At 45.9% G+C, this 13,764-nt stretch overlaps 1 protein-coding gene across 1 annotated transcript in view; it reads right to left on the reverse strand.

Moving 5' to 3' along the window:
• SLC38A8 (solute carrier family 38 member 8) overlaps positions 1 to 13,764 on the reverse strand; it is a 279,534-nt gene that overhangs the window by 185,398 nt on the left and 80,372 nt on the right. Inside the window, exon 2 of the mRNA XM_069604781.1 lies at positions 9,016 to 9,214. Within this exon, the coding sequence (XP_069460882.1) occupies positions 9,016 to 9,214 (199 nt within the window). The remainder of the gene's footprint in view (positions 1 to 9,015; positions 9,215 to 13,764) is intronic.

Below are 13,764 nucleotides of genomic sequence, written 5' to 3' on the forward strand. Positions count from 1 at the left end.
AGTTCCGCTCTTCACCAGTTATACTCTCCTGCCAGGACTTTGTTACAATTCTCTCTTTCATTCAGTACAATGGGGTATGGGCGTTACCCAAGTTCTACTCATCGCTGGTGCATTTGTGGGTCTTCCCCAAATTCTGTATGTAAATCAGTTTGTGATGCTAGCCGTGGGGGGGGGGGAAGGGGGCAAGTCTCACTCTCTCTCACTCTCACTCACTCACAGAATGCCAGTTATGGCATGCAGGCTGGGTGCATACGTTGCTCAGAAAATTGCTAACGGCATGATTTTGACAAAATTCAATTCTTCACCTGCCTTCTTGATGGGATTCTACAAACACTCGTTTTGGCATCATCTGTAAAGACGTTCTGGATAACACGAGACACCAACGGGTTACCATTTCGATGGTGCCACTGACCCTTAAACGCAGAGAAGGCATTTTATTGCTTCAGATGGGACCAAGGTTTCTCGGCTCTGCAGAATTTGGTTATTAAAGACACTTTTGTGCAAATGATACAACAGTTGTAGTTCAAACCACGGCTTTGGTGCGGACTCTGACATATTCACACCATGTTCCTGCTACATCCAGGAACTAGTTAAAGATAACCTTGTGCCAGCTATTGCATGCCCTGGCCATTTGGCGGTCTACATGCAAAATAAGGGAATTAGGACTTCAATGGGGGTGCACTCAATATATTTCATAGGTTGAAACTGTGCCTACACCTAAAATAACAATTAATTTCCCCACTTGCGAATGAGCAACTTTCAGCTTTTTTTTTTAAAAATGTATTTTTTTTTATTTTTTATTTTTTTTAACTAGCAGGCTTACATTTTATAATTTTTCCATCAATGCATTTCATTTCAAAGACACACAAATTAGTGTTATAATTTTCTTCAAACTGGCATGTCTTTAGAACTAAATTCTAAAGACACGCGTGACTGAAATTTATAACATCACCATGTTTCTTTATAACCTTACTCACACTCCGCTCTACAGGACATTTGCAGTGTCTTTAAAACTGAACACATAGAAACACGGCAGTATTAAACTCATAAAACTGGGATTTGCCTTTCACACCAGTCTGCAGAATGTGTTTCTTGGCAAGGGACTTGTGGGATTTTGTGGTTAAATCCTTCTCCTCAAAGTCATGTGACCTGGGTTCGTGTCTTGCCACAGGGCAGTTTACTATTGTGCAGAATTTTTTTTTTTTTAATATAGTTCTTGAAAATCAGCTAATTTGAAAGCACAATTTGATGCACCATAGAATGTCAAATGGAAGCAAGTTCCAAAGCTTGGGGCAAGAGCGACCAAACCCTCTAGAAAGTCAGAAGCGATCGACTACCATAGTGTAGTGGGTAACCGCTCTTGAAGTCCGGGAGGAAGAATACCATCTCAAATATTTCTTAATGTAAAAAGGTGCTGTAAAGACCAGAGGGGGGCGTCTGTACTCCTGCGCTGTATATGGCAGAGGAGAGGCGCAGAGGACTCCAGCCAAGATTCTCTATTATTGGTAACATAGTCGAGAAATCAAGGCCTAGCTTCTCAGGAGGTGATGCAGGCTGGTTCTTCAGTACAGTGTAGTCCCCACACACCCAAAAAGGAATGTCCACACAATGTATTAGTTAAAACACCAAGGTTATGTACAATATCACAATTACTCACTTTGTACTTGGTTATCTATAATGGCAAATCTATACAGTTCTACGTGGTACCACAATTATTATTCAATCTCTTTAAAGTGCATCAACTGTACGGTTAAATGTCACACAAATCCGTTTGTAAAGGAAACCAGCAAAAGATATAAGAGGAAAGCAGCTGGTTAGAACAATTGGCAGTACCACACACCAAAGAACAATTGGCAGAATACTGGCCCATACCTCTAGACACAGTTCTGTGTGGAGATTCCCCCCACCTGGGCAACCTGTAGAATGAAGATATATCACAAACCCAGTCTATATATTGTTCCAAAGAGTCTTTCCAACAGTTCTGCAACCCCAAGTAACTGGCGTTTTTGGGTTCCTCGTCGGGGAATCTACGGCCCTTCTTGAGTGCCCTCCCTTTAAGGCAGGAATCACGGGTCGAACGTCCGGCAAAGAACAGGTTGAACTACGGATGTGAAGTGGCAGCTTCTTTCCTAGCAGTGTTCGTCGACGGGGAAGTGTAAACGTCCTGCAAGGAAGAGGCGTGCGGGGCACCTCGATGTCAATAGTTCTGGACCGCAAAGAGTTTGAAGAACTGTGGCCCAGCAAGGGTGTCGAGTCATCAGCATCTGTGGTCTTTGGGTGGCGGAAACCCACCGGTGGATGCTCCTCGGCGCGTCGATGGCCTGGCCCTTCTCTAGGTGGGATAAGGCGGGAGGCGGTGCAGACGAGCGCGTCCGTGATTCGAAAGTTCTTAAGCAATGGGAGCATGGCGGCTCTGGTCGGCGATGGCGGCCGTCGACTGTGGCGCTTCTCTTTGGCATTCCGCAGCAGTCCCAGTCTCCGGTCGGCAGCCTTTCGTAGGTCCGTCTACCCGGGAGCTTTGGCAAAGCTCAGCTGGCGCACAATGGTCCCTCGTAGCTTGGGAAGAGGGCGCCTTACCAGGTCCTCTCTGGGTCAGTCCTTGGAGACACAGCAGCTTTCAGATTGATGAAGAGCCACAGCAATTCTTCTCTTCCAGCAGGGCTTCAAGATCAAGCTTCAGTTTCACTCCAGTTACTCTTCGTAGTTTGGACTGCAACTTCTGAACACGATTCCTAGCAGTGAGAGGTCCCCAGATATACAGTTGATCTCCCATTCATTCTGCTGGGTCACACTGAAGCATCCAATCACTACGAAGGGCATTCTGCAGTCAGCCAATCAGGCACATGGTGCATTCAGGCCATTCTTCTCCATCCAGACACTCACAACACAGAATGTGGATTCGGACAAGTATCTCGCCATTCAACACTACACACTGCATTCATACCAGTTTCGAGCAGGGCAGTCTCAGTCATTGTGTCAAACACCAGATACCAGACATCCACAACAAGTGTCGATTCGTCACACACTCCATTCACCCAGGTCCCACCCACAGGTGAACCAACAACATACGGTTGTTTGGAAGGCTTCAGCCAGTCTGGTCGGCACGTCCCCACACTACCATATATGGAACTTCCACCCAACAGCCAGTCAGGGGGAAGGGACCGAGTCAGGGCTTCCCGGGAAAATCAAGCTAACAGGCGATGGAAGGCAAGAGGCCACGGGGGCCATCTTGTCTCCATCAGGAATCTACCAATTCCAATGACAGGGCCTGGGCATCCCAAAATGGAGGACGCTCAACGCACCAGTCAATTCAGCACAGAGCTGCCACCAGCCCGTACCCTGCTCTGTGGGCCACACACAGGTGCCCAAACACACTAGGGGCACAGGGTTGTACCCCCCCCCCATGGGTACCATAAGCGTATCCCATGGGTCTGTACACCAATCCAAAAGAGAGCTGCACTGCTAGGAGTCCCACATGAACTCCTGCATGGAAAACACGACAGAACACACGATAAAAAGCAGTAAAGGACAAGGATACAGAGGCCCTGTCCCTCCGATGCATTTCCAGCATCCCAGGAGTCCTGTCACGTAGGCTATAGTCAGGAGCTTAAACTTAATCCGCAATCAATTTGGAAGCCAATTTAGTATTTTCAAGACAGGGGTGATGTTATCTCACCTAAGAGAACCCATCAAAATACGAGCAGATGTTTTACGGATCACTTGAAGCTTTTGTAAAGAAAATGTTGTCACTGTGGCATACAGGGCATTATAATAATCTAAATGAGCATCAACGATGGCACATGCAATGGTACCCATGTGCTTTTCCTAAAGGAGTGGGCGGAACCGTCTCAGCGTCAGCAATAATAAATTAGAACCGATGAATTTGTTTATATGTGAGATGGGGGGTACTGATGGATTCCTCCCTTTAATCAAAGGTTTTGACTTGCGTTTGCATTCGGACATGACCAGCTAGCATAAAGTAAGGGCATGTAGTCAGTCACTTAGCAAGTTTAAAAGATGGCGCCACCAGCAAGATCTCACTCTTGTCTCCTTTGAGTCCCAGTCAGTTTTCTGCCATCCATCATTCAGTGAGGGCATAAACATTCTGCATATTGGTAAGTTTGGTAACAGGGTTTGGGCCAAGTTGAAACACTAGTTGGACATCATCCACTCTATGGTGGGATTCCAACTCCGCAGGGTCTACAATCGGGGTTCAGCTGACGGTACCATGCCGTATTCAAACTATCCATTTGCACATCAGTCTGGCCTCGCAAAGGAAGCCAGTGCAGCTAATGCTAGACTGGGCTCTGCATTCTACGACCAGCAAGCAGAGGCATGCGCTACTGCCTGGTTGGGCGCCAGAGAGGTGTAGCTGTGGTGCAGGGTCTCTGGAAAGGGAGCGAGAGCATGGGGCCCTCCTCTGGATCACTTCATTATTGTTTCTGTGCAAGGATGAAAGGCAGAAAGAACCAGGTCAGAACGTAAACATATGCATGCAGGTTCCATGACTCTGGAGCTCTGCATGCACGTTAATCTGGCCTCGTGGGGTTAACCCTCTTACATGGCCTCGCTTTCGTCCTCTCTCACTGCCAGCATTCCCTCTGTACACCTCCGTTTTGCACAGTGCACCATGGCTCGCTAGTTAGATTTGAACTATGCAAATCTCATACATGTTTCTGCCACATAATGCAAAAGAACTGCAGAGTGCAAGAATCCTAACGCTAGTAATGCAGGCAAACTATTGCTCATCTCAGCCAACTTCTTCATTCACACTAGTTTCTTAAAGATACAGGTCGCTGAATCAGAGCTCCAAAACAATATCACAGAACGTCTTGCATTTCTGAATAGCATATACATTCAGGACTGCAAGTAATGATTTGACCCTCAAATCCAAGATGGTTAATAATCTCATGCCTTCCATGGGAGAACTGGAGATCCTTTCCCAATGAGCATTGCTACTCTAGACTTACTCAACCACCAGACCCTGCCCGGTTTTACAAAGTCGCATGCTTGTAGTCATTGTGTGACAAAGGCATGAAACTTGCTTTCATGCGCAATATTCAGGATAATTCCAGTTCCAATAAAAAGCACCATTATTGGGCATCAAGCCCATACACACTCATGTACAGTCAGGAACTGCTCCAAATACAGCCAAGCAGTGCCCAGACTGGCACCTTGTGCCCAGGCATTCCAGCTCATGCCACATCTAGTCTATGGCCCTGGATCCCTTTGCCCTGCAAAGAGTCTAGTTTTGTTCCTGCCATCACACCAGTAATACTCACCTACTGAGCATATGCTGCAGATCGGAGCTCATCCTCCTACATTTCGAAGTTGTAGAGGTCAACAAGATTCGAATCAACTAACCTGTACTATAGTACTGCTAATAGTACTCGCCAGAGTGCTTTTCCCCATTCTTCACAACAAAGGCTTGTATTCAACCAACTCACTCAAAATCTCTAATCAACTCCACATCATTGAATGAGGTTTTCACAAACAGTACTCCATCAAAACAGCACTTTCAGTTCCAGCCACCATGCGGACTAGTTTGGTTCGTAAATGTCAAAACTGCTGCCACACATCACCTCTCGTGCCATCTGCGAGCTGAGGTTGCCAATATGTGGTCAGTGCGGGACAGGATGTGTTCCATCTGTGCCTGTGTGTTCATTAAGGCTTTGCTGGGTATTGCTGTTGAGCAATCCAGAGTCAGTCACCTGTTTGTGGGTAAGTGCAAGGATATGGTGAGGTATCAATGGTGGCTTTCATGGAGAGACTGATGTGGGTGGTTTGTTTTCAGGAGACGGATGCGATTGTAGAACTCCGTGGCTATCAAGTAGGATGGGCGGTAGAGAGTTGGCTAGTTTAGTTAAAAATCTCTCATGACAAAATGTTACCATTGATCATTAGTTTTGGGCCTGTGTTGCCATCCATTCCGCGCATCAGCTCCTTGCAGCATGGCATACCACAGTGTAGCGGTATGCAGCCCTGAAGCTGAGAAAATCCTTTTGGAGAATTGCCCACAGCATCTAAAACTGAAGTGGCCTTCTATTAGATGCCATTTACACCCTACAAATTAAATCTTCGTTTCCAACAGCCTGGGGTTCTTCACTCCCACCTTTTCCCAACACAAATCGAGGGTCGGCTCCAACTATCACCACTGGAAAAACCTTCATAATGCTACAGTTACTCCATAAACCGGACTAATCCTTGGGCTTCATTTTCCTCCTTCCGTCCTTCACAAGGCTTGAATTCTTGTGTTCAAATACATTAACAGCCCGGCCCCCTACACCTTACTGTACAGTTTTACCAATAAAACACACTCTACTCTTGCATCTCAATCCCTCACCGACCATCACACAACAACCCACCTCCCTACCACTCCCAAATTCAGGCAACTCACCCTCTTAGTGGCTTACAACTAGAAATACCACCATGCCTACATGAAAGACTGCAGCTCTGGCTTTTGTGTAGGCATGGGATAGGCATTTGCCAGGCACAAACAATGGTACCACCTGGTGGCATCAGCTGGAAAATGATGCGATTACCTGGGCATATGATAGCAGTGCATGGCAAATGCATGCCCACCTAAAGGCTTCGGACAAGCCACAACTGTTGGCTTTCACATTGCTGGTTTTAAACAGGACTTCCATACAAGAAGCAAATCTAAATCAGGTGGCCGAATTCACACTTGGTCAAGACATTTATTACAGCAGTGACACATTTATAGCTGCAATTAAGCCATAACTCTGCATAGAAATCTCTGGCAGGCCAAAGTTTGAGCTAGCTATCCAAGCAGTAGCATCAAGGTGTTCCCAGGAGGCGGTGTTTTGGGTGGGGAGGGAAAGGTAGTGGGTGGGCATAGCTATAGCAGGGCTTTGCAACCTTAGACTGTCCGAATGCCATGGACTACAGCTCCCATGATCACAGATTATTAACCATGCAGGCTGATGGGAGTTGGCTCTCCAGATGGTTAGGACTACAACGGTTGCAGACAACTCTTCCCCCCCCCCCCCCCGGGCTATAGGTATTAGCTTGGCCATAAGCAGTCAGTGGGTGAGTAAATAGCCAAATTCCCACAAGGTGTGCGTCCCTTCTCACAGTTCTTGTTCATATCTATACTCCAAAGCAATAATTGTAATTGGTTACTATAACGTGCTTAATACCCAGAGGTTTCTAAGCGTGTACCCGGGGATCGAAGCTGTGTTGCTCCGCGTCGTCTTGCTTCCAAGGCATGCGCATTGCCCCCGAGCTATCCTCCCAATAGTTTGGGCTTGTAGGTGGGGATTAAAGGGCAAACAAAAAGTCACAACTACCATGAACCTCCAGATGCACTTCCTTCAACTCACTTTATATATTGTTCCATTTAGTACACAACCATTTTCTGTTTATGGTGGCTACCTCCCATGTCCTGTACATATGGGACCATAGAAAACAAATACAACAGGCCGTTTTCCGATCGCTGTTGGGTTTGGTTTCTGGCACACCCACAACATATGTAGGCATGACTTAAAGTCATGCCCAGGCAAGAACCAGGTGGGCCATCACTCCACGGAACCGGGGCAGTAACAGTTCTGATCAGACCATGCTACTCTGAAAATCTGAAGCCGACATGCCATATTTATTGACCACCACTAGAACGCATAATTAACAGTGATGAAGAATAGTGCCCATTCAGCAAATGGTTCTTCCAGAAAACTCAGCATCTTCTCCAGGCACAACTAAAAGGTTTCCTGTTCAACTTCGCCCACCGCTGAGGCTATCCGAGAAGGGTACATTTGAATGGAATCCAGCACGTGGAAGGGCAAACCAGAGTCAATATTTCAGATCCCTGAAAAGAGAACGTTATGTTAAAGGTTCTTGTACCGTGCACTGTTGCCACCACCGTATTCCCTTATCGCTTTGGCAGATCTGAAATGGGAGGGTTTAGGGGTTTGTTAGTTCGGTTGAAAGGGAAAGCGCAAGAGCTTTGATGTGCTCAAGCTCCACTTTGGAGAAACCGGTCACTGAGTGTTGGTGCGTTTTACAGTCGGTAGCCGCCATGTGGTGTTAAGGACTGGTTGTGTATGGGTTTGTTTCATGTTGGGGGTTGTGAAGTGCATGCAGTTTGTGGTGCGATAGAGATGGTTGGGTTTAGTTTGAGGGGGGAGTATGCAGAATGGTGATTCTTAGTACGGTTAGTAGCAATATATTTCCTGCCCCCAACCCTCAAGTGTGACACCTTAATGTTCCCAACAATTCACCCAAGTGTGGTACATTTCCTATCCCCAGCAATCCATCCCAGGGAGCAGAGGCAAGCACAATACAGATGCTACACCATGCCTATCTAAGGGCGCCACGTGGAGCCAAAGACTAGGCTATATAGTGGTACTACAGCTAATCTAAACAAACAGGCCAAGTGCAAATATCAGCAGGCTGGGAGGATAGCGCGGGGACAACGAGTTTGTCTTGTAAATGCAGGTAGGCATGTGATATTAGGTAATAAGACTGGTGGGGATATACTGGAGTACAGTAGTGGCTACACTCCCACACCCAGACCACACTTACCTTAATAGTCACTGTAGTTTGACTGTGTCAGGCATCCCAGGCAAACACTGAGCGGAGCTGCCCTTTGCCTTGTGGCCCTTAGCCATATGCTGCCCTGGCTCGACCACTGAAGAAGTGCTACCTGGGTTCTAGGGACTAATCCGAGGGAGGGACAAGGGCGGGGAGTGGAGCGAGGAATGGGGTGAGCAAAACCGCAAGCAGGGTCTGCTCACAAAGCCCTCATCTGCCTTGAGGGCAAACAGAGAGCAGAATGGACGGGGGAAAAGGGGAGGTCACATGTCCTTACCTCTGTAAAACCCAGCAGCTGTAACTGCTCACACGCCGTGTGGAAGCCAAAGACCCAGTGATTACTATGCAGAGCATGGCCAAGAGTAGGCAGAACAAGCAGATGGGAAATCAGGGAAGTCGCATTATTCAAGACACTTCAAAAGATGTCCACACATTGTGTACTAGAGCTGGCAGAGTGAGACTTACATTTTTCCAGCTGATCTTCGGCAACCCGGAGAAAGGCCACGGATATCATGAAGAGATTGAAAACAAAGCAGATTTCACACAGCTTCCCGATGGCCGGCCCACAGACCTGCTTCACCACGCCTTGGTACGTGGTTTGCTTACTTATGGAAGAAGCGTATCCTAGGATCACGAGCCCGCTGATCAGGAAGATCAAGGAGACCTGGGAAGACAAAAGCAAGGAGAGGGATGGTACAGTAGTGGAGCAGAGTTACTCAGCAACACAGCCAGGCGGGAAACTAAAGCCATTGCGCCATTATTTCATAAATGCAGCCACCTCTTCTCCCACAGACTTGGGGGGTCACTGGTTCCAGGTGGCAATAAGGCAGCCATGCGAAAGCTGGTGTACAAGCATTGCCTACTAGTCAGGTCAAACAACACTTCAAATAATTTGAAAGCACCGTGGAGAGAAAGAGAAAAATCAATGATATTCTACTTCGACAAACTACATTCAAGTTCCTTCCAAGGGTGAGAGTATCAATATCAAAGAAAGGAAAAAAGGTTACAAAAAGTATTCCACGCTCCTTTAGGATCAGTCACATTACCTGCACAGTTGCAATCAAAGCTGAATAGATGGCCACAGGAATGGAGCACAAACACAATGGACATTCCCAAGGGGCCAAAAAGGAAAGTGAAAGGGGACACAAGGGCAATTGTGACCCCCGCCAACCTAAACGTTCCAGGATGACAAGTACCAAGAATAGTTTGACGCAACATGTACTGCCTGCAAGATCTCCCATTACATCAGGGGCCGTAATAGAAACTTTGCACCACTGCAAATGCAATTACCACCAAGGTGGCAAAAAACTGCTCCATTGCACAAAACATTCTTGGAGTACATTTTTGCATCAAGGCAATGTTTGCCATAGTCTTACTACTTTGCATTCTTTCAATGAATTTATGCACCAAGGCAATGTTTGCACTAGAGACATGTTTGCATCAGTGCACGTGCCATTAATAAGAAGGCAAAGTTTCTGTAACACAGTCCCAGATGTGGCTTCATCTAGAGGAGGGGTCAGAATAGCAAGCGCGTCATTTTATGGAGACAGCATAACGCGTTCCAAAGGGAGCTTCAGCAGAGCTGAAGAGCGAGCGGGCACGGCACCAGGAGCCAGAGATAGGGACTTAGGCAGTTCTCCCATAGCGCCCACAAAAGCATTCCTGGCATTGCCAATTCGGGCTTGCAGAACAAATGGGGATACCTTCAGACTCAGCTCATCCGTTGCCCCACCAAGGCTACTTCCGGCACCAGAATGGTGGACACACCTGTGCAATTATCAGGAAATGAGGACGGTCCGCATTGGTCTGAAACCGATGCAGGCTCTTCAAAGAATGGTCCTTTCGCGATTTGAACATTTCTCACGTTACACGGAATTCTCTTTGAAAATAATAACCTTGATGGGTCCTAGTGAGAGCCAGCAGTGTGTGACCGGGTACCAATAATTTGGGCAATGCCAACTTTTATTAGAGCACTTAGAAGCAGGAGAAATGGAATGAAGACGTTCTATAAAATCGTGATATTAATACTCGGTTAACTTTTTTTAAATTATTGTTAACACTTCTAGACAGGATCTATGCCTTTACTTTGAGGTCACAGAACTAGGTGACTTGCAATATAATGTTAAAGCTATGCATGATGTTTTTTTTATATTCCTGATAAAGAATAAGGTCACTATTTTAGGAACGCTAAGTTAGGAGCGCATTATATTTGATATGGCTTGCATTAGAGCAGGTAACATTGCTACAAAGGATTGACGAGTCTCGTTCTTTTTTAATCTAGCTGGCAGAAGTAAAAACGATGGGAGGTTACTACGTCCATGGTAGACGTAACCATGAAGAAAGTCTGATGGATGGAAATTGATCTCCTTGCCGGGAGCTTCAATTTTTGCACCACCTTTTAAAAACAACAATATATATACACACACACACACACCTTTCAGTGGTTTTAAGTCATTTGTAAGGTTGGGGCCATAAAAGATGTATACATTTAATTTGTTATAGATGGTGTTGAAATAATAAGAATATCAACATTGAAGAGTCAATATTACACTGCAAGGATGCTCATGCATAGCATTGCAGTAAAAGAAGCCATGCACCACAGAGGAGTCTACGTCATTGCAGCGTCATGGACATAGTATAGACAAATGTAAAATAAAACATCAATACTATGACATTTTATATTAGCGTAGATTTCATAAAACACTCTTTTGCTAATAATTGTATTGTAGCTGTGGCTGCGAGTTGATTTATGCACGTCCACAGCCGTGGATGAACACAATTCTGCATCAGTTTAGCATTTCCATTGGTTAGCGGTCCTAAAATAGTATTCAGCGTTCCAGTAGTAACCAGTTGAAATAGATTACTGGAAGCCCTTCCCGGTGATTATATAGTACAAGGTCACACCATCATTTACTAAATATCTAGTCTCTTGCTCGCCCCAATACAACAGATTGTTATTTTTAGGGGGATGAAAAAAGCACCCCGTATGTGTTGCAAACTTATTTTGAGCAGGTAAAAGTGGTTTGGAATAAGTGTCAACATGCCGATAGCCTGCAACTCCCAACAGTAAACATACTACTATAATTATCTAATTGTCTATCAAGTAATTGCTCAATCTCCCTCATATGTAACCTAAACCTTTTTCGGATTTATTTTTTCAGCGGACTGCAATGCTTACCCTTTATGTGGCTTGCTCCAGAGCTGTAAACAAATGACAATTTGTTCACACTAGCTCCTTCAGGAAAGACTAGCATTTTTGTCTACAAAGAAACATTGGTTAATTTCATTAAATTAACTTTAAACTAAAACTGAAGTAGGAATTACCGTGGGAAGCATGGGTACACCTGCTAGTGGATGAGTAACAGTCTAGAAAGAATGGAATAGGAGAAACGAATCACTCCTTTAGCTGTTTTCGCGCCAGCTGGAGAAACCTTCACACTGACAAAACAACTCAACTGCAATCAAAGTAGTGATGCAATATTCATACTGCAGGTCTACACGCTAACATAAGCACCCGGCATTGGGGAGCCAGCCAATCTGCTCCCTTACACTCAGAAAGGACGCATGCATTCTGCGCTTTATGCAGGTCCCCTGCAGGCATGTAAAAAAGCCAGGGAAAGACATGGACAGCTTGTCAGGCAGCAAAGGTTCTTGCACTCCCGGGGCTCTCGCAGTACTCGCGCATCACCATTGTTGCTAGAGTCATCATGGTCATGCCAGGGAAACAGCGTCCCAGGCACTGCTCCCAGAGCAGTGCCTCGCACTGTGGTTTTACAAAAATGGTTTTCAAAAACCTAGCAGTAGCACATTTAAAAGTTTTCATGAATGGAGAATGGATGAAGCCACAGCAGCGAGTGGAGCGTGGATCACTCGGAGTGACTGGTCTGTGATTAAGTCGGTGTGACTAAGGGTAATAACTGATGGAATAGGACAGCCCACACATAGGTCCAGTTGAATTCCAACTCTCTACCTTCTTCCAAAACAGTCACCAAACTAAACCACTTTTTAAATGTACATATTTCCCTTTGCCTGCTTGTTTGACAAAGTAACGGTCTGATTTTTTCGTGGAACTACAAATGGCGACTACATTTTGCACAATATCAAGCAGCACGTCTTAGAAGCGACGAGAGGGTGACAATTTTCCACAAAAAGCAGGTTCTCCTCTGGACCAATCCTACATCCATGCCCAAGGTCCAGTTTTCAGCGCAATGAGCCCTTGGTCCTGCCAATTGTCTTTAGCTCTCCTGCTGAATGCTGCCTCCACTCTGTTGATTATGTGGAGCGAACCAAGCCCTTGCAGCGATCATCGCAGCCGCTCATTGCGTTTAGGCTCACGGCTTATGGGAAAGTCTTTCTAATGCTTCCGTTTCCAGATGGTTTCTTCTTGTATCCCCTGCCTGAACCTGCTAACATGTCGCTCCCAGATCGCCCCGAGCACATTCAGCGAGGGCAGTCTCATCTAGAGCTACTCTTCTAGCAGGAGTGCCGCGGTCTAGTATCGGCAGAGCAGCTACATAGAGGTCTTCCCCAAGTTCTACTGCTTCCAGAGAATTATGTGGAGGAGAGCAGGGTTGGACAAGTGGTCTTTCATAATCAGTTCACCCAAGTGAGCCATCCTCCTCTCCCAGCTTGCCATGCATTTTGTACTGCTTTACAGTCTATTCTAAAAGCATGTGAATCTATGAAGGATCCAACGCTGGAGGAAATATGGCCACATCTGAAAGCCTATTAAATCATACAACAGAACTGGAGGGAGGGGGTTGGGGGTGAAAACTGTATTGCACACCCGTTGCACTACTGCCCATGTCCATTTATGCATGGACTATATGAATGGCCACAAGGGAGCGGCCATTTGGACAATCTTCAGAAGCATGCTGCGATTCGCCCTAGGATAACCTGGAAGGAAGAGGGTTTTAAGTGGTTGACGAAACCGGGTCACCCAAATTTTATAATTTGATAAACCACCAAGCTTTTTCGGCAGCCGGAATTGGGCAGAGTGGCCTCCCACACAAAATCCTAAAACATGCCCCCCTCATTTGCAGGAGCTAGTTAGCTTAAACTAAGCAGGGTAATGGTTCTCTTCTAAACATTTCTCTAGGGTAGGTGGGCTTTGTGCTTGCCACTTCTTTTTTTTAATATATAAAGTGAAGGCGAATACCTATAAAATGTTGGAATTGCTTTATACAAAGGAGCACTAACAATGCTTTACTTTAA

The sequence above is a fragment of the Ambystoma mexicanum genome, chromosome 1p, assembly GCF_040938575.1.
Source record: "Ambystoma mexicanum isolate Mex_15411 chromosome 1p, UKY_AmexF1_1, whole genome shotgun sequence".
Taxonomy (NCBI): domain Eukaryota; kingdom Metazoa; phylum Chordata; class Amphibia; order Caudata; family Ambystomatidae; genus Ambystoma; species Ambystoma mexicanum.